The sequence below is a fragment of the Oryctolagus cuniculus genome, chromosome 10 (assembly GCF_051225735.1).
Source record: "Oryctolagus cuniculus isolate XC-2025 breed Fujian yellow rabbit chromosome 10, ASM5122573v1, whole genome shotgun sequence".
In the NCBI taxonomy this organism is placed as follows: Eukaryota; Metazoa; Chordata; class Mammalia; order Lagomorpha; family Leporidae; genus Oryctolagus; species Oryctolagus cuniculus.
Window position 1 is genome coordinate 51,742,805 of NC_142876.1, and position 21,333 is coordinate 51,764,137.

At 40.0% G+C, this 21,333-nt stretch overlaps 1 protein-coding gene across 7 annotated transcripts in view; it reads right to left on the bottom strand.

Moving 5' to 3' along the window:
* The window catches only part of PSMA8 (proteasome 20S subunit alpha 8), a 61,692-nt gene that overhangs the window by 25,985 nt on the left and 14,374 nt on the right, over positions 1-21,333 (bottom strand). For 5 of the 7 annotated variants that reach the window (XM_002713467.5, XM_089305231.1, XM_089305230.1 and 2 more), the window contains exons 2-4: positions 20,715-20,841; positions 7,278-7,402; positions 3,498-3,620 (exon numbers count right to left, since the gene is read on the bottom strand). In XM_002713467.5, coding sequence (XP_002713513.2) covers positions 3,498-3,620; positions 7,278-7,402; positions 20,715-20,841 — 375 coding nt within the window. Of the gene's footprint in view, positions 1-3,497; positions 3,621-7,277; positions 7,403-18,102; positions 18,138-20,031; positions 20,213-20,714; positions 20,842-21,333 lie in introns of those variants that run through there. The other 2 variants (XM_089305234.1, XM_089305233.1) reach the window with 2 other exon arrangements.

The window sequence follows — 21,333 nt, forward strand, 5'->3', positions numbered from 1 at the left end:
CACAAGGGAAATGAAATCAGTAAACAAAAGAACTTTCTGCACCTCCATGTTTATTGCAGCTCAATTCACAATAGCTAAGACATGGAATCAACCTAAATGCCCATCAACCGAAGACTGGATAAAGAAATTGTAGGATATGTACACTATGGAATACTATATAGCAGTAAAAAAGGATAAAAGGAAAAGGCTTGTGAGAGCATTTCAGGCATGGAAAGCCAAGACTCTGTGGCAAAATATATCCTACACAAAGGATCTCTGTGAGACCTCAGTGGAAAGAAAAGACCATCAAAGAAGGATGTACTTTTCTGTGAAGGGAGAAGAGAACATCCACTTTGCTTATGGCTGTGCCCAAATACCGATGGAGTCTATGGTCACAAAAGGCTTCCATAGCCTGGGCAGCCCATGGCAAGAGCCTTGGATGATCATTGATGTCATAAATAAGAGTGTTAATTGTTAAAGGAACAACAGAAGTCACTTTGCACTTGCTCCCCATGTAGGACCCCCATCCTTAATGAGTTGTGCTATGAGAATTAACTACAAATCTTGTTCTCAAACTGTACTCTATAGGTTGTCTGTGTGGGGGGGGTACAATCTATTGAAATCTGTGCTTAACATGGAGTTGTCCTCTGTATATAAAAATCAAACTAAAAATAAACCATAATGAAGAAGGGGATGGGAGAAGGAGAAGGAGGTGGGATGAGAGTCAAGGTGGAGGGTGGGTATGGGGGAAAGAACCACTATATTCCTGAAGTTGTACCTATGAAAAATACATTCATTAAATAAAAACTAAAAAAAAAAACAAAAGACATACTATAGTGCAGTCATAATCAAAACAGCCTGGTACTGGCAAAAAAGATGTGTAGACCAATGGAACAGAACAGAAACTCCAGAAATCAATCCACACATGTAAAACCAACTTATCTTTAACAAAGGAGCTAAAACCAATTGCTGGAGCAAAGACAGTCTTTTCAACAAATGGTGCTGAGAAAACTGATCTCTGCATGCTGAAGTATGAAACAAGACCATTACTTTAGATCTTACACAAAAATCCACTCAAAATGTATCAAAGACCTAAACCTATGACCTGATACTGTTAAATTACTAGAGAACATTGGGGAAACCCTTCAAGACATTGGCATAGGCAAAGACTTCTTGGAAAAGACCCCAGAAGCACAGGCAATCAAAGCAAAACTGACAAATGGGATTACATAAAGCTGAGAAGCTTCTGTACTACAAAAGAAACATGCAGCAAAGTGAAGAGGCAACCAGCACAATGGGAGAAATTATTTGCAAACTATGAAATTGATAATCAGCTAATATCCAGAATCTATAAAGAGCTAATGAAACTCAACAACAACAAAACAAACAACCCAGTTAAGAAATGGACAAAAGACTTGAAAAGTCTTTTTCTTCAAGAGAAAAAATTCAAATGGCCAACAGGCATATGGAAAAATTCTTAGGATCACTAGCCATCAGTGAAATGCAAATCAAAACCACAATGAGGTTTCACCTCAACCCAATCAGAATGGCTCTCACACAGAAGTCAACAAAAAATAAATGCTGGCGAGGATGTAGGGAAAAAGGTACCCTAATCCACTGTTGGTGGGAATGTAAACTGGGGCAGCCACTAGTTAACCCAATATGGAGATACCTCAGAAATTTGAATATAGGTCTACCATATGACCCAGAAATCCCACTCCTGGGAATTTACCCAAATGAAAAGAAATCAGAATAGGAAAGAGTGACTGTACCCCATGTTTATTGCAGCTCAATTCGTGATGGCTAAGATATGAAATCACCCCAGATATTCATCAATTGAAGACTGGATAAAGAAATATGGTACATATATACTATGGAATTCTACATAGGAGAACAGAAAAATTAAACCCCGTCTTTTGCAACAAAATGGATGTAACCAGAAACCATTATACTTTGTGAAATAAGCCAGTCCCAAAAAGACAAAGATGGTATGTTCTCCCTGATCTGAGGTAACAGAGTACCTAACAGGTAATCTATAGGAGTGAAATTAACAGTTTGAAAGGCAATGACTTTGAACAGCCTTTGTCTCAACTATTGAGAAACAGTGTTTTTCTTCATATTATTTTTTGAACTCTTTACTTAGTGTAAGAGTTAATCTTATGAGTATAAAGTTAACTGAAAATAGGTCTTTGTAAATAATAAGGATGGGACTAGGAGAGGAAGGAGGAAAAAGGGTAGGAGCATGGGTGGGAGGGAGGATAGGGTAGAAAATATCACTGTGTTCCTGAATTGATATATTTGAAATACATGAAATTTGTATACCTTAAATAAATAAAAAAATACATCATTCAGTAAGTTAAAAGAAATGTATTGACTAAGGACCCTGTGATTATGAAAGTTCTGAAAAACAGTTTGATTTCTACAGAGAAACTTGCCAGATTAAAAATGTAAAAAATCCAAACAACCTCCTATATGGTAGAGAACTAGAGCGGAGTCAAGAATGCCAGATTTTGCTTTAGCCCTTCCATTTCCTGGCTCATATCTTTGAGCAGGTTACCCAACATCTCTGAACCTTAACTTCCTAATTTGTAAAGCTGCCGGTTAAGCCCTGCTGGGTTATGGTGAAGAAGAAACGGAACAAGGTAAGAAAAAAAAAGTCAGTAGTTGGACACCAAAACAAGGATAACAACTCATCCAGAAAACAAACTATATTTCAAGAATTCTGTGGGAGATCATTGCTAGAATACAAACATAGGAGTATAGATTCATACCTTCGGGTGCTCAGAATCCTAGAAGAGAAGGCACATTAAATATTTCAGCATGGAGTTTAAATGCTCATTTAATGCTTCATTTGAAGCCAGAAGACTGCTTCTTTTTTAAAAAATAAAGATTTATTTTATTTATTTGAAAAGAAGAGTTAGAGAGAGAGCTTACGCCCCAGATGGCTGTAATGGCCAGGGCTGGGTCAGGCCAAAGCAACGAGCCAGGAGCTTCTTCTGGGTCTCTCACATGGGTGCAGGGGCCCAAGCACTTGGACCATCAACCAGTGCTTTCCCAGGTGCATCAGCAGGGAACTGAATTGAAAGTGGAGCAGCCGGGACTTGAACCAGCACCCATATGGGATATCGTCATTGCAGGCCGCAGCTTTACTTAATAATCCACAAAGCCGGCTTCCTGGAGAGTATTTCTAAAGCAGGCATCTATATAGTGCAACACTAATTTGAAAGAATGTACAATGAATAGGAATTATATACAGTATTTCATTTGGCCATTTACAGACTCTTGAGTTTGTCACATCTTTTCAAGAGATAAGAAAAGAACCTGTGATCAATAAGCCAAGATGTTACCTATCCAAAACCATCATTATTTCTGACTAGTTAAATGGATACATTTATGAAGTTTGTGTTACCATCAATATTTTAATGCAACATAATTCTGTCATGTCCCTGAAAGCTATAAGGCATTCAGAGTGAGTAGTTACTCAACTTCCAGAACAAATTAGTAAACTCATGACTCACCTTCCAAGCATGGTAGGTACCAGAGGGATCTGTCTGATACAATCTTGGGATACCATCATCATCAAAACCTACAATTAAGGCAGAAATACCAAAAGGTCTTCGTCCATTGCTCTGAGTATATTTCTGAAAGATAAAAAGTATTTTTAGGATAACACTATTCTTTATAAATTTAAAATCCTAGTAATAAAGTATTGCTGAGAAATTATCGACCTTCCTGATTCTTATGCTACATATTTTTAGATACTGTTAATGCTCAACTCAAGATAAAATTTTAAAATCATTAAAGCATACAATTTGTAAAATAAAATCCCAAGTTTGCTTAGAATTGGTTTCTTGTTCTATGTATTCATTTTGGTAACATAATTAACTATATTGCAATCTCTTAAATATACCAGAGAACTGTGTATTTTTGACACAGCTTCTTCGTTCTCAGTAAAGCTGATTTCCAGGGGTTGTGCTTTGGAAGTACTTCCTCTGTTTACCTTGAAGACACTAAAATTATTGTTATTATTATTATCAAGTATTCTGGCTTGATCTTAATATTATCAGGTATATTCTGTTCACTATGTACTATCCTATCTCTACTTAAAAATCCAACTACAATATTTTTCAGTTCCAGGACAAGAAAATCTCTGTTTCTGTTGGAGGAGACAGGGTTGGAGTGGGGAACCCTACTTTGTTCTCAAAAAACAACAGGGTGCTGGAAAATTTCTTTTTATATTAGTGCCAGGGAACTTCTGGGATTTGTGCTCCAAAGGGTGGAATTAACACTGAGACTGGTACTCCTTGAAGGCTTGCAAACAGGTGGTACTGACAAAAAGCCAAGGACTGAATCTACAGACAACTTCAGATAACTCTGAGAATTTAACTATGCCCATATATAAGTCAGGGGCTGGAAACAGCTTTATGCTACCATTCTCCCTTGTCTTATACGTGTATCGTATCTACACTCTAATTTTTAAATTTTATATATTTTTATAAGCCACTTCAATGTTTGAATGTAAATAGCTGACTATGAACGTAAGTAAACTCTTAAGGAACAGAATTTGTCTGAATTCTTCTTACTTTCTAATGTTTCCATTTCACATCTAGGTATGAAGAAAATGTTTTATAAACACTCTTAGAGGAGAGACTTATTTACTTTATTTGCTTAATGAATTTTTAATGAAAAACTAATATATGCATAGGGTTAAAATAATCTGAAAGTACAAAGGTACACATGAGATATCTATCTTCTGACCCAGAGCCCCAGGCCTTCCCAGCAGCAATACCTTTGCTTAGAGACTTATGACTATGTTTACATAAATATTCTATGTATAGCTCTGATATTCTAGAAGGAAATCTAAAAGCTACAATGGGGAATCCTATGTATACAATGTTCTGTCTCCACCTTTTCCTGATGAATGCCTTTTTAAAAACTGGAAAAATCAAAGCAAATGAAATAGAAAAGTAGAATAATAAAAAAATGTTGGACTTTCTTATAACATGAATTAATAAATTTAAAAATCCCAAATAGGGCAATTTTGTTAAAACTTCAATATATAAAAAGTACAGGGTTTATTTAAAAGTCTACAGAGACACATGGTATAATCCACACCAAAATGTGCTCTAAAAGCTTGAAATGTATTATGTATTAAATGACTGACTACAACTCAACATAATCTGTTATTATAAGAACCATTTTATGGCCGGCGCCGTGGCTCACTAAGCTAATCCTCCACCTTGCGGCGCTGGCACACCGGGTTCTAGTCCCGGTCGGGGCGCCGGATTCTGTCCCGGTTGCCCCTCTTCCAGGCCAGCTCTCTGCTGTGGCCAGGAAGTGCAGTGGAGGATGGCCCAAGTGCTTGGGCCCGGCACCCCATGGGAGACCAGGATAAGTACCTGGCTCCTGCCACCGGATCAGTGTGGTGCACCGGCCGCGGCGGACATTGGAGGGTGAACCAACGGCAAAAGGAGGACCTTTCTCTCTGTCTCTCTCTCTCACTGTCCACTCTACCTGTCAAAAAAAAAAATAATAATAATAAGAACCATTTTATAAGGCCAGCGCCGTGGGTCACTAAGCTAATCCTTAGCCTGCAGTGCCGACATTCCAGGTTCTAGTCCCGGTTGAGGCGCCGGATTCTGTCCCGGTTGCTCCTCTTCCAGGCCAGCTCTCTGCTGTGGCCCGGGAAGGCAGTGGAGGATGGCCCAAGTGCTTGGGCCCTGCACCCGCATGGGAGACCAGGAGGAAGCACCTGGCTCCTGGCTTCGGATTGGCACAGTGTACTGGCCGTAGTAGCCATTTTGGGGATGAACCAATGGAGGGGAGACCTTTCTCTCTGTCTCTCTCTCACACTGTGTTACTCTGTCAAAAAAAAAAAATTACAAATAAGAGAACTGAAACAAAAGGAAGCTAAATAGATTCCCCCAAGGTACTAAGAATTCAATGCCCCATATTTTGGCTCTTGCACCACACTTAACCACTCAAGTGTCTCTTAAAAGAAAGACAGTTTACACTCGCAAAAATGAAAATAGCGAACCGATGTGAAAAATTTCAGCCCTACTGCTAATTATAAAACACAAATTAAAACAACTATTGCAGTACAATGTGATAGTTATTTGCAAAATAAAAGAAAAATGAAAAACCCAATGCTGATGATTCTTCAGGGATACATTTACACATTGCTAGTTGCACAATAAAAATTGGTTCAATTTTCCTAGGAAGCAATTTAGCCACATATAACAAGAGTATTAGAATCAATTACAATCTCAAATCTAGTAATCCCATACTAAAAATTAATTTAACAATATAATATTCAAAGAGCAAAAAAAAATGCTGTGACCAAGATAGAGTGATGTTATTATAGTAGTGGAGTAGGGTGGGGCAGTTTATAAAAGAAATGGAAAACGGTATAACTAAATCATCAAAAAGGAACTAGAAGCAGTATTAAATGAAAACAGTAAAAATAATTGCATGGACAATGTTGCTATATATAAAGTACATATAACAAAAATGAAAAAAAATACATGTGTACATCATGATCATACTTAATATGAAGCCACGCTTCTACCCACGGATTCAAAACAAGTCATATCTAAGCTTGATCAGCTGCACTTAAGTTTATAGAATTAAGGATAATATATATTAATTTGGAAAACCTGAAAGAATTATTGTTATTATTATTAATATCTCTAGAAGTTAAAAAATTATCTTGAAAGATCAGACTGTTCTTTTAAAAATTTTTAAAAAGATTTATTTATTTATTTGAAAGAGTTACAGAGAGGTGAGGCAGAGGCAGAGAGAGAGAGAAAGAGAGAGAGTGAGAATCTTCATCTGCTGGTTCACTCTCCAGATGGGCACAATGGCTGGAGCTGCGCCAAACCGAAGCCGGGAGCCAGGAGCTTCTTCCAGGTCTCCCATGAGGGTGTAGGGGCCCAAGGACATAGATCACCTTCCACTACTTTCCCAGGCCATTGCAGAGAGCTAGATCAGAAGTGGAGCAGCCAGGAATTGAACCAGTGCCCATATGGAATACGGCACTACAGGCGGTGGCCTTAACCTGTATACCACAGCACCGGCCCCAATCCCTTGTCTTTTAAAATTTTAGCAGAATTGACATGGATTACATTGGCAGTGATGAAATCGAGCCCATTCTACTGGAATGAGAGGGTAGATATAAATAAGCATGTGAAAGAATAAGGAATTTAATAGAATAACTAATTGAAGTGATTATAGTATTTCTAGGACATGACCTATAATGATGGAAAAAAAGAAATGTTAGAATAGGTAAAAAAGCTTACCTGCTTTAAAGTTGCTATGAAGCGAGTTATATATTCCACAGTGACTGGGTCCTCAACTGTAAGCTTATGGCTCTGGCACTCCACACGAGCTCTGTTTATTACCACTCTAGCATCAGCAGTCAGTCCTACAAAAATAGTAAATTCATTAATGCATAATGAAGTGACACTTGTCATACATTCTGATTTATTTCAAGACTTAATTGGATGATCCTTATTTAGTTTATAAAGATGGTTTTAAAAAGTAATGGTTTAAACACTTATCATAAACTACACTGCTTCTTATGACACAAGAGTACTACTTTATTATCAAACATATACTCAAGGAATTTAAATTGAGGGACTACTTCAGTAATGAGAGATCAGGCTGATGGCAGGAGCCTGGAAATCCATCTGGTGCTCCCATGTGGGTGCCAGGAGTCCAAGCACTTGGGCCATCTTCTACTGCTTTCACAGATGCATTAGCAGGGTGATGGATTCTAAGTGGAGCAGCTGGGACTCGAACCTATGCCTGTATGTGATACTGGTGTGCCAGGTTGTGGCTAAATCTACTGTGCCACACTGTTGGCCCCAGAAATTAATTTTTGAGGACTGTGTTTGCCACAAGTGTGCTTGCTCAAGTGGTGACTTGAGGTATCAGCATCCAACATCAGAATCCCTGGATTTGTGCCCTAGCTCTGCTTCTAATCCAGCTTCCTGCTAATGTGTACCCTATGGATCAAGTTTCCAACACATGAATCCTTGGATTCTCAGACCATATCTAGACCACAGCACTATCAAAAGACTGATAAATTGACCATAAACTTTAAATGATGCAATGGCTGCAAACACTGCAATTAAAGACTTTGGCATTTGATTTTTCCATGACCATTTTGTTTCTCTGCCCACTCTCTTACTATTCACTAAATGGCAAAAAGAATTCATATACAAAATCTTGGAAACTTGGCGATTTCTCATGTAATCATTAGCTTTTTGCATTCACAAACTCGTTTCTCATTATTTCAAATCTTTTGTCTACAAACCTGGAAGAACCTTCAGTTGCTGAGACAGTCAGCATTAGTCAATAATGACAAAGTTCTCAGAATAATCCACTTTTCACAATTATCCAACACTCAGGGAGGTATAAATTATAATCAGAGGGACCGTAGCTGTGGTGTAGTAGGTTAAGCCTCTGCCTGTGGTGCCGGCATCCCATACTGGCTCTAGGTTGCTCCACTTTGGAGTCATGGCTGTTCCACTTCTGATGTAGTTCCCTGCTAATGTGCCTCAACAATCAGTGAAGACGGCCCAAATGCTCGGGCTCCTGAACTCACGTGGGAGACCTGGAAGAAACTCCTGGCTCCTGGCTTCAGATTGGCTCAGCTCTGGCCATTGTGGCCATTTGAGGAGTGAACCAGCAGATCAAAGACCTCTCTGTCTTTCCCTCTAACTCTGTCCCTCAAATAACTAAAATAAATCTTTAAAAAAATTATAATCAGATACTCAGTTATAGGGAGAGAAACTGATTCTTTTCTCTTTGTAAATGTTATCTGAGAGAGAAATGGCAAGAGACTGATTATTTTTTGCTATGGATTAAAGCTTCACTCAGTTAGAAATATGATCAGAATATTTCTGGGGCCAGCATTGTGGCACAGTGGGTTAACACCCTGGCCTGAAGCACCAGCATCCCATATGGGAACCAGTTAGAGACCCAGCTGCTCCACTTCCGATCCAGCTCTCTGCTATGGCTTGGGGAAGCAGTGGAAGATGGTCAAGTCCTTGGGCCCCTGCACCCTAGTGGAAGACCCAGAAGAAGCTCCTGGCTCTTGGCTTTGGATCAGCCCAGCTCCAGCTGTTGCGGTCAATTGGGGAGTGAACTGGTGGATGGACGACCTCTCTCTCGGCCGCTCCTCTCTCTGTATAACTTTCTCTCTGACTTTCAAATAAATAAATAAACCTTAAAAAAAGAATATTTCTAAGTCTTTCCCCTTCACAATGTGAATGTAAACCAAAACTGAAGAAACATTAAGCATACTTATAAAAATATGAATGTGGGGCTGGCACTGTGGTGTAGCCAGTAAAGCCTCCGCTTGCAGTGCCAGCATCCCATATTAGCACCAGTTCAAGTCCTGGCTGCTCCACTTCTGATCCAGCTCCCTGCTAATGTGCCTGGGAAAGCAGTGGAACATGGCTGAAGTGCTTGGGTACCTGTACCCACGTGGGAGACCCAGAAGTTCCTGGCTCCTGGCTTCAGATCAGCTTAGCTCTAGCTGTTGTGGCTATTCGGGGAGTGAACCAGTGGATGGAAGATGCTCGCTCTCTCTCTCGCTCTCTCTCTGCCTCTTTGTAACTCTGCTTTTCAAATAATTTTTTTAATAAACATGCCAATCGCACTAATCAATAATTGGACAGGCAAAAAAGTAAAAATTCTAGAGAAAACATTTCAAATTATAATTCTTTTTAATTCATAAATAAGCAATCAATAGAAGAAATGAGCTCTCAATATAGTGCTTTAATTTTTTTAAAAATGTACTTGAAAGAGAAGGAGAGAGGGAAGGAGGGACAGAGACAGATAGCTATCTATTCCATCCAATGGTTCACTACTCAATTGCCCACAGCAGCCAGGGCTAGGCCAAGATGAAACCAGAAGCCAGGATTTCAATCCAGGTCTCCTACATAGGTGACAGGGAGCCAAGCAGCTAAGCATCATCACTGCCTTCCAGGGTGTAAACCAGCAGGAAGCTGGAGTTGGAAGCAGAGCTACTACTCTAACCTAGGCACTCTGATATGGGATGCAGGTGTCTCATCTTAAGTGGCATCTTAATCACTGTACCAAGCACCCACCTCTGCTTTTAAATTGATGTGATAAATTTACCTTGAAGATTATAATATAAAATTCCAACTATTAAACAGAATTCCACATGCTACATGAAGTTTTTTTTCCAATTCTTCCACTTTTTTCTTAAGGCTTGCTTTCTAAACATTAAAAGTATAAAATAACTATCAATTAAAAAGTTAATGCCCTTGGGCCCTGCACCCACATGGGAGACCAGGAGAAGCACCTGGCTCCTGGCTTCGGATCAGCATGGTGCGCCAGCCACAGCGCACTGTCCACTCTGCCTGTCAAAAAAAAAAAAAAAAATGTCTAAAAAAAAAAAGTTAATGTTTTTCATAATGGAATTATATATATTTTTCTGATTTTTTTTTGTAAAATATTTCAAACAGGGGCCATTGTTATGGCACAGCAGGTTAAGCTGCTGATCGTGCCACTGGCATCCCATATTGGAGTGGTGGTTCAAGTCCTGGCTACTTCACTTCTTTTTTAAAGGCTTATTAGAGGTGTGGGGGGGGGGGGTAGAGAGAGACCAAGTGAGAGAGAGATCTTAAATGTGCTGGTTCATTCCCCAAATGGCCCCAATGGCTAGAGCTGGGCCAGTCCAAAGCCAGGAGCCAGGAGCTTCTTCCATGTCTCCCACATGGTTGCAGAGGCTCTGCATGGCTCTGCATTTGGGCCATCTTCTGCTGCTTTTCCCAAGACATTAGCAGGGAGCTGTATCAGGAGTTGAGCACCCAGGACACATTCTTTTTGAATGGAAAATTACTATAGTTAAAAGATATGTTTAATCTATAATTGTCCTTAAATCATTTGAGTTGGAAGTATAGTTTTTCCTAAATATTTTTTTAACAGGCAGAGTTAGACAGAGAGCGAGAGAGCGAGAGACAGAGAGAAAGGTCTTCCTTTTCCATTGGTTCACCCCCCAAATGGCTGCTACAGCCAGCGCACTACGCCGATCCGAAGGCAGGAGCCAGGTGCTTCCTCCTGGTCTCCCATGCAGGTGCAGGGCCCAAGCACTTGGGCTATCCTCCACTGCACTCCCGGGCCACAGCAGAGAGCTGGACTGGAAGAGGAGCAACCGAGACAGAACTCGGCACCCCAACCGGGACTAGAACCAGGGGTGCCGGCGCTGCAGGCGGAGGATTAGCCAAGTGAGCCGTGGCACCGGCCATTTTTCCTAAATTGCTTACCATATATGAACTATTACAGGAACATGGTGTAAAGTAAGTTTTCCCTTTTTTATTCTCTATTGTTCCTGCACAGGGAAGGAGCAGTCCTTCTTTACCTCATACTTGATGAGAAGTCAAAAGAGAAAGAGAAGCCATAGTGAATTATCTGATGAGCACTTTGGTCTGTTTAGTCTCACCTGTTATATCCTGCCTCATACTGCTTTTTCTACTGTCTGGAATAATTAGGTAGCCTGCTATTTTAAAGTTTATACACAAATCACACATTTCTACTTTGAGAGCACTGTGGTCCCTCTTCACTTCATAGTTTGCTTTATTATTTTTTTTTCCTTTCAGAGAAGCTATTGATAAAAAGATGTTCTTGCTTTTTGTATCATGAAAGTATTCTCATTTGTTGAGTTAGGAAATAAAGTTTATAAACACAAGATTGAAACTTCAAAAAAAACCAGATACACATATTATGTTTTTAAAAGATTTATTTATTTGAAAGAGTTACACACACACACACACACACACACAGAGAGAGAGAGAGAGAGAGAGAGAGAGAGAGAGAGAGAGAGAATGAGAGAAAGAGAGAGTCTTTCATCTGCTGGTTCACTCCACAATTAGCCGCAATGGCTGGAGCTGTGCCGATCCAAAGCCAGGAGCCAGGAGCCTCCTCCAAGTCTCCCACGTGGGTGCAGAGGCCCAAGGACTTGGGCCATCTTCCACTGCTTTCCCAGGCCATAGCAGAGAGCTGGATTGCAAGTGGAGCAGCCAGGACTAGAACTGGTGCCCATAAGGGATGCTGGCACTTCAGGCCAGGGCATTAACCCACTGTTCCACAGCACTGGCCCCCACATATTATTTTCATCTTAAAGAAATGTATCCCTTGGGCTGGTGCTGTGGCAAAGTAGGTTAATCCTCTATCTGCGGTGCCAGTATTCCATATAGGTGCTGGTTCTAGTCCCACTGCTCCTCTTCCAATCCAGTTCTTTGCTATGGCCTGGGAAAGCAGTAGAAGATGGCCCAAGTGCTTGGGCCTCTGTACCTGCATGGGAGACCTGGAAAAAGCACCTGGCTCCTGGCTTTGGATTGGCATAGCTCCGGCCGTTGCAGCCATTTGAGGAGTGAACCAACGGAATGAAAATCTTTGTCTCTTCCTCTATTGTCTGTAACTCTACCTCTCAAATAAATAAATAAAATCTTTAAGAAAAAAAAAAAAGAAATGTATCCCTATCAGAAATTAAAGTACTATACATCATTTATATTAAAATGATTTCTAATTCTTATTTTTTTATTGTGATAAAATACACAACTTAGCACTTTTTACAAAAAGATTTTATTTATTTGAGAGCTAGAGTTACAGAGATAGGGAGAGACAGAGAAAAAGGTCTTTCTTCTGTTGGTTCACTCCCCAAATGGCCGCAACTGCCGGAGCTGTGCCGATGCAAAGCCAAGGGCCAGGTTTTCCTTTCTGGTCTCCCATGTAAATGCAGGGGCCCAAGCTAGCCCTCGAGCCATCTTCCACTGCCTTCCAAGGCTGTAGCAGAGAGCAGGATTGGAAGAGGTGTAGCTGGGACTAGAACCGGTGCCCATATGGGATGCTGGCGCCGCAGGCAGAGGATTAACATGCTGTGCCACGGCGCTAACCATGACTTACCATTTTAACTGTACAGCTCAGTGACACTGTCCCATTCACAAAGTGCAAACATCACCGTCACCTACCTCTTGAACTGTTTATCCTACTAAACTGAAACTTTGTACCCATCAACTCTATTCTCTTCATACCCCAAGACCTGACAGGTGCCATTCTACTTTCAGTCTCCGTGAATTTCACTACTCTAGGTAGCCTAGGTAAGCAGAATCACAGTATTTGTACTATCATCACTGGCTTATTTCATTTACCATGTCTTCAGTGTTCGTACATGTTATAGCACATATCAGAATTTCCTTTTTTTAAAATGCTTAATTACAGTGTGTTATGTGCATAAGTGATCCTCAAAAAGTTCAGGGAAAATGTGCATACTAAAAAACTGTGGATTTCAAAGTTTGTTGCACCAAAATAAACTTATATTTTATTTGCAAAATATTTATTTACTTATTTGAAAGGCAGAGTGAGAGAGAGACATATCTAGCAAGAGACAGAGAAACAGAGATTTTCCATCTGCTGGTTCACTCCCAAAATGGCTGCAACAGTCAGGTTTGAGCCAGGCTGAGCTCCTACCAGGAGCTCCATCCTAGTCTCCCATATGGGTAGCAGGGACCCAAGCATTGGGTCATCTTCTCCTGCCTTCTCAGGCACAACAGTAGGAAGCTGGATCAGAAGCAGAGTAGTTGGGATTTGAACTAGCAGTGTACCACATTTCCAGTCCCAAAACTTACACTTTCCGTGAACTTTCTGAAGTACTCTTGTATGTGCCATATTTTATTTCTTTGTTCATTTCTCAATAGACATTGGGCTGCTTTCATGTTTTGGCTATTGTGAATAATACTAAGAACAGAGTTGTAGAAATACCTGTTTAAATCCATACTTTCAATTTTTTAATGAAGTGTAAATGCTGGATCATGTAATTCTATGTTTAATTTTTTTTTTTTTTTGACAGGCAGAGTGGACAGTGAGAGAGAGAGACAGAGAGGAAGGTCTTCCTTTGCCATTGGTTCACCCTCCAATGGCTGCCACAGCCGGCACGCTGCGGCCGGCGCATCGCGCTGATCCGATGGCAGGAGCCAGGTGCTTCTCCTGGTCTCCCATGGGGTGCAGGGCCCAAGCACTTGGGCCATCCTCCACTGCACTCCCTGGCCACGGCAGCGAGCTGGCCTGGAAGAGGGGCAACCGGGACAGAATCCGGCGCCCCGACCGGGACTAGAACCCGGTGTGCCGGCGCCGCAAGGCGGAGGATTAGCCTAGTGAGCTACGGCGCCGGCCCTCTATGTTTAATTTTTGATGAACTTTCATACTGTTTTTCATACTGGCTATACAATTTTATATCCTTATCAACTGTATATGAGGATTTCCATTTCTCTCTATCTTTGCCAACACTTTGTATCTTCTGTTTTTTGTTGGTGTTTGATAACAGCCATCCTAACTGGTATGAAGTAGTGTCACCTTGTGATTTTTGATTTGCATTTCACTAACAATTTGTGCTGTTGATCATCTTTTCAAATATCAGTCATTTGTATATCTTCTTTGGAGAAATTTTTGTTTTGTTCAGAGAAATATTTATTAAAGTTCTTTGCACATTTGTGTATTGGGCTGTTTGTGTTTTGCATATTTTGGGCATTCTCTTCATATTATAGCTATTAATCCCTTATCAAATATATGACTTGCAAATATCTCCCTCCATTCTGTAGGTTGTCTTTTCACTGTGCTGATTTTGGCATAGTTTTAAATTTTATAGTGCAGATTTTTTTTTTGTCTGTGCTTTGTTGTTAGATGCAATGATCGCTGCCAAATCCAATCTCAAGAAACTTTCCTATATGTTTTGTAATTTTAGTTCTTACATTCATTTTTATACATAGTGTTAGATAAGTGTCTTACTTTGTTCTTTTGCATTTGTTGAAAAGATTGCCCTTTTCCACTGAATGCTCTTGGCACCCTTGTTGAAAATCATTTGACCACATACGCAAGAGTTTCAGGGTTCTCTAGTCAATACCATTGGTTTAAATGTTTATATTAGGCTAGGATGATACTATTTTGATTATCATGAGTTTGTAGTTAATTTTTAAATCAAGAACTATGAGATCTCTAATTTTTTTTCAAAGAGTTATATATTTTATTTATTTGAAAGGCAGAGTTATAGAGAGAGGAGGAGAATTAGAGAGAGATCTTCTATCCACTGGTTCACTCTCCAAATGGTCGCCAATGGCTGGGGATGGGCCAGTCTGAAGCCAGGAGCCCACAGCTTCTTCCGGGTCTCCCACATAGGGACAGGGGCCCAAGCACTTCGACCATCTTCCACTGCTTTCCCAAGTGCATCAGCAGGGAGCTGGATGAGAAATAGAGTGGCTGGGTTTTGAACCAGTGCCCACATGGGATGCCAGAGTCGCACACAGGTGGAGGCTTAGCCTGCTATGCCAGAAACTGGTCCCAATTTTGTTCGTTTTCAAGATTGTTTGGCTACTAAGGGACTCTTGAGATTCTACATGAATTTTAGGATAGTTTTTTTTCTATTCCCCTATGAAAAAGTCATTGGGATTTTGATAGGAATGGTATTGAATCTTTAGATTGCTTTGGGTAGTACTAACCTATTAACAATATTTAATCTTCCCATCTATAAATAGGAAAGTCCTTCCAATTTTTAAAAATATTTACTTTATTATTTATCTGAAAGGCAGAGTGAGAAATAGAGAAATAAAAAAATACTTCCATCTTCTGGTTTACTATGTAAAAGGCTGCCATGGCTAGGGCTGGGCCAACCTGAAGCCAGGAGTCTGGAACTCTATTCAGGTCTCCCCAATAGGTGGCAGGGTCCCAAATACTTGGGCCATAGTCTGCTGCCTTCCCAGGAGCATTAGCAGAGAGCTGGACTGGTAGCAGAGCAGCTGCGATTAGAAATGGTGCTCTGATATGGGATATTGGTGAGGATTATAGGTAGTAATTAACTTAATGTGCCTTTCAAAGAGAGAAGCCATATTTATATGATACTTAAGCGCCCCGTCTCTCACTATGTGATGCTCTATGATCACCAGAGTCTGAACCAATGGGGCCTGCCCAATCTTGGACTGTGACCTTCCAGAACCATAAGCCAAAATAAATCGCTACTTTCTAAGTACCTTGTCCCACAGTGTTCACAAAGGGACATTGGTCTGAAGTCTTCTATTCTTATATTCATAGTAAAGCTAGCCTCGAATGAGTCTGAAAGTGTTAGATCCTCTTCAATTCTTGGGAAAAGTTTAAAGCTGGTGCTAATCTATTTAAATGTTTGGGAGAATTCACCAGTGAAGCCATTAGGTATTTGATTTTCTTAATTGGCATGTGATAACTGATTAAATGTTTTTGATATGTCAATATTTTCTACATACTATTGAATAACTACATAATTTGCATTTTTCAAAGAATTTTTTTGGTATACAACTGTTCATAAAACTTGAGTATTTTTTTTTTTAAATTTGACAGGTAGAGTTATAGAGAGTGAGAGAGAGAGACAGAGAGAAAAGTCTTCCTTCCGCTGGTTCTCTCTCCAAATGGCCGCTATGGCCGGCACTGCGCCGATCTGAAGCCAGGAGCCAGGTGCCTCTTCTTGGTCTCCCAACAGGTGCAGGGGCCCAAGCAATTGGGCCATCCTCCCCTGCCCTCCCAGGCCACAGCAGAGAGCTGGACTGGAAGAGGAGCAACTGGGACAGAACCTGGAGCCCAAATATGATGCCAGCGCCGTAAGCAGAGGATTAACCAAATGAGCCATGGTGCCGGCCCCTTAAGTATCCCTTATTCAAAGTGTTTAGGACTATAACTGCTTCAGATTTGGGCTTTTTCCAGATTTTTGAATATTTGCACAGACTTTACCAGTTGAGCACAAAAAAGATTTTGTAGCTTTCTAAATTTTAGATTTTCAGATTTGGAGATGTTATACTGTAGCTTTCCATCAAAATTTTTTATTTCTGTAAAACTGCAGTAATGTCCCCATTTTCTTTTCTCATTTTGAATTTTTCCTCATTTCTCTTAGTTAGTACAGCTAAAAGTTTATAAATTTTATTGATTTCAAAAAACTAACTCTGAATTTTCTTTTCTCTATTGTTTTTCTATTAGACACTTGCTGTGCTCTCTCACTTTCCTCTCTCTCTCTCTTAACGTCTGACTATCTTTATTACTTCCTTCTGTTGTTTTAGATTCTTTTTTTTTTCTAGTTTAAAGGAATAAAGTTAGGCTGTTGAATTGAGATTTTCTTAATGCAAATATTTATAGCCATGAATATGCCACATAGCACTTCTTTCATTATATACCACAGGTTTTGAAATGCCATCTTTCCATTTTATTGGTAAAATTTATTAATTTTTACTTGAAAGGTAGGTAGAGAGAGGTAATCTTTCTTCTACTGGTTCACGTCCCAAATGCCCACAATAGCTGGGGCTGAGCCAGGCTGAAGTGAAGCTCAGAAGTCAATCTGGGTATCCCATGTGGGTGGCACACACTTCAGTACCTGATGCCCCTTAGGGTGTGCATTAGCAGGAAGCTAGAATTAGAAGCAGAGCTGGAACTTGAATATACTATGGGAGGCAGGCAGCTTAACTGCTGTGCAAATACCATCTGTGTGTTTTCATTTTCGTTTTCCTCAAGATATTTGCTAATTTCCCCTATGATACTCTTCTTTGAAACATGGAAAGCTAAATAATAAATTGTTTAATTTCTATATATTTTTGAATATTTAAGTTTTCCTTCTGCTATTGATTTTTATTTCCATTTTGATCAGAAAAGATACTTTGCATGATTTTATGATTTCAACATTTTTATATTCTTTAAGACTTGTTTTGTGGCAAGATGACTCCTTTTGTAAGACAGCAAATAAAATATATTTTGTTGGATGAAGCTTTTTTTTTTTTTTATTTGACAGGTAGAGATATAGATAGTGAGAGAGAGAGACAGAGAGAAAGGTCTTCCTTCTGTTGGTTCACCCCCCAAATGGCTACCATGGCTGGCGCTGAGCTGATCCAAAGCCAGGAGCCAGGTGCTTCTTCCTGGTCTCCCATGCGGGTGCAGGGGTCCAAGCACTTGGGCCATCCTCCACTGCTTTCCTGGGCCACAGCAGAGAGCTGGACTGGAAGAGGAGCAACCGAGATAGAACCCGGCGCCTATATGGGATGCTGGTGCCGCAGGCGGAGGATGAACCAAGTGAGCCTTGGCGCTGGCTCCTGGATGAAGCTTTTAAACATCAATATGAATTTCTAGTTGCAAAAAAACAGTGAGCAAAAAAATGATGAGACACATCATATTCACTGTACAAAAGCAAATAAACAGTTGAAAATAGGTATAATCTCATAAGTCACAGGGGAAATACAAATTAAATTCACAATTAGAGACAACTACACACCTGGTAAGATGTTAAAAAAAAAAAAAAGTAACAACACCAAATGCTGTTGAAGACGCAGAGGACAATGAATTCCTTGGGGGCCAGTGCTGTGACACAGCTGCCTGCAGTGCTGCATCCAGTGCTTGGCCACTGCATGCAGTGCATGGCCACTGGTTTGAGATCCGGTTGCTCCACTTCCAATCCAGCTCCCTGCTAATGTACTCAGGAAAGCAGCAGAAGATGGCCCAAGTATTTGGGCCTCTGCCAATTATACAGGAGACCCAGATGAGGCTCTTGGTTTGTGGTTTTGGCCTGGACCATCTCTGGCTGCTGCAGCCATTTGGGAATTGAACCAGCGGATAGGAGATTTTCTCTCTCTCTCTCTCTCTTGTTCTCTCTAACTCTGCCTTTCAAATAAAGAATTAAAGACATACATACATACATAAATCTTTTTAACAAAATAATCACTCATACACCACTAGTTGGAATGTAAACCAGCACAGTTAATCTGGAACATAATTATGCAGTAATTGCTAAAATTAAGCATGCATTACCATATAATCTAGCAATTGCATTCTTAGGGTTTTATCCCAGAGAAATGAAAATACATGTTCACACAAAAACCTGCACAGAAATTTTCACTGAAACTTCATTTGTAATAGGCAAAAGGTATCCTTTACTAGTGAGTTACTGTTTCTATCATGGAATACTAATCAGTAATAAAATGGGATGAACTACTGATATATGCAACAACTTGGATGAATTACAAGGGGATTATACTAGATGAGAAAAAAGGTTTTATATATATTTTATTCATTTAACAATCTCAAAATGACAAAATTATATAGATGGAAAATATATCAGTGGTTATCAGAGCTTAAAGATGGGAGGAAGAAACAGCATGAGGTAGCTTTGTGGTGATGGACAAATTGTAGATTTTGACTATGGTGATAAATATTTGAATCTACACAAGTAAGAAGTATAATAAAATTATACACACACACAAATGAATGCACATAAAATTGGTCAAATCTGAATAAGCTCTTTGGATTGTATGAATGTGAATTTACTGATTTTCAAGATGTTACCATTGAAGGAAACTGGGCAATCTGCTTTTCCCCGATTTTTCATGTAAATGTATAATTATTTCAAAATAGAAAGCTTTGGGGCCAGCATTTTGGCACAGTGCGTTAAGCTGTCCTAACACTGGCATCCCAGATCGCAGCACAGGTTTGATTATGGCTTCTTTGCTTCCAACCTAGCTCCCTGCTAATGTGCCTGGGAAAGCAGTGGAAGATGGTGCAAGATCCATGTGGGAGATCTGAATGGAGTTTCAGGCTCCTGGCTTCTTGTGGCTATCAAGGGAGTGAACCAGCAGATGGAAGAGCTCTGTCTGTCTTTTTTCTATCACTTTGTCTCTCAAACAAAATAAAAAGCTTAAAAAGGAAACAGCTACTAAAAGTTCTAAGCGAGGCGCTATGGTGTAGATTGTTTTGAGTGTGTCTTCTGCCAAAGTCTCATGTGCTAGTAGCTTGGATTTCAATGTGGTGGAACCTTTAAGTGTTGCCTGGTGGAAGGTGGTTAGGCTTTTGGGAGTGCCACTCTTATAAGGGATTAATGTGGTTTTGGTGAGATCATAATTTCCATGAGAGTACACTATTCTAATAAGAGCAAGCCTGGCCCCTGAATCTTTCTGTCATCCTGTTTTTTCTTTTCTTTTCTTTTTTTTTTTTAAGATTTATTTATTTTAAAGGCAGAGTTACACACTCACACACACACACACACACCCCTTCCATCCACTGGTTCACTCCCCAAATGGCTGAAAGAGCCAGAGGTGGGTTGATCCAAAGCCAGAGGACAGGTGCTTCTTCTGGGTCTCCCACATGGGTGGCAGGGATTCAAGCACTTGGGCCTTCTTCCACTGCTTTTCCCAGGCGCAGTAGCAGGAACCTGGATCAGATGTAGCGCAGCCGGAACTCAAATTGGTGCCCATATGGGATGCCACTGCTGCAGACAGCGGCTTAACCTACTACACCACAGAGCCAGCCCCTGCCATCCTGTTTTACCATATGCTTTCTTTCTCTTGCATTAACTACTATCATGTTGTGACATGTTGTCATGTTGTGTCACAGCTGGGATTGGGAATAGGGGGTCAGCAGGATGCAGGCACCATGCTTCTGAACCACTAGAACTCTGAGCTTCATAATAGCAACATAAAATGATGAAAATAATATGCATTGTTTTACCATTTATGCTTTATCACAGTTCATTATCAGAAATCTTGGCTTCAAAAGTTGTGGGTTTCTTTCTTTAATTAAATACAGTATACCATTTCTTTTTACTAACAGAGTCCATATGTTGTATAAATACAGCACAACTATGGTAGTGGGGCCAACTGTATTGCTCTACTGCACTAAAGAACTATGCATCATTACTGTAGATCCATAAGTACCTGCAAAAGCCATGCAGACGTGGTCATCAAGGGCACAAATTTTCCTCACAGTTCTTTCATCTTGAAGTTTGGCAACAGATTTTTTTTCTACTCCAAGCACAACAATATTGGTACCCCGAATTCCAACCTGTCAATAAAGATTGTTTTTAAGTTTGAAGTTTAAACTTAAGTCATCCTTACACATGACTTAGAGGTAAAGGTTTTTGTTCGAACATATAATAAAAATGATAAAAGTATACTGTTAGTGAAGCAGTTGCACAGGTACAGGCTTATTGTTCATTCCTCAAACTCAAGGTAAAGAATACAACTAGGTAGAAATAGCAAACGAAAATTCAACCAATGTTAAAACTAAAAGAGTGTCCTAATCTCATTAAAAAAAAAGAACCTGAAAAAGCACTATCAAAATATAGTATGATTTTCAACCAAAATGCAAGGAAACGAGGGTAATCCATACGGATTCCTTATCGAGTAAGTAGTACCAGATATGGCAGTAAAAACAGGAAACAAAAGTAGAAAAACTTCTGCAAAACTCTCTCATGCATCTTGCAATTTGGAAGGATAGGAATTGGAGGCTGTTTTATTATCCCCCAAAATTCATATGTTGAAAACTTAACCCCCA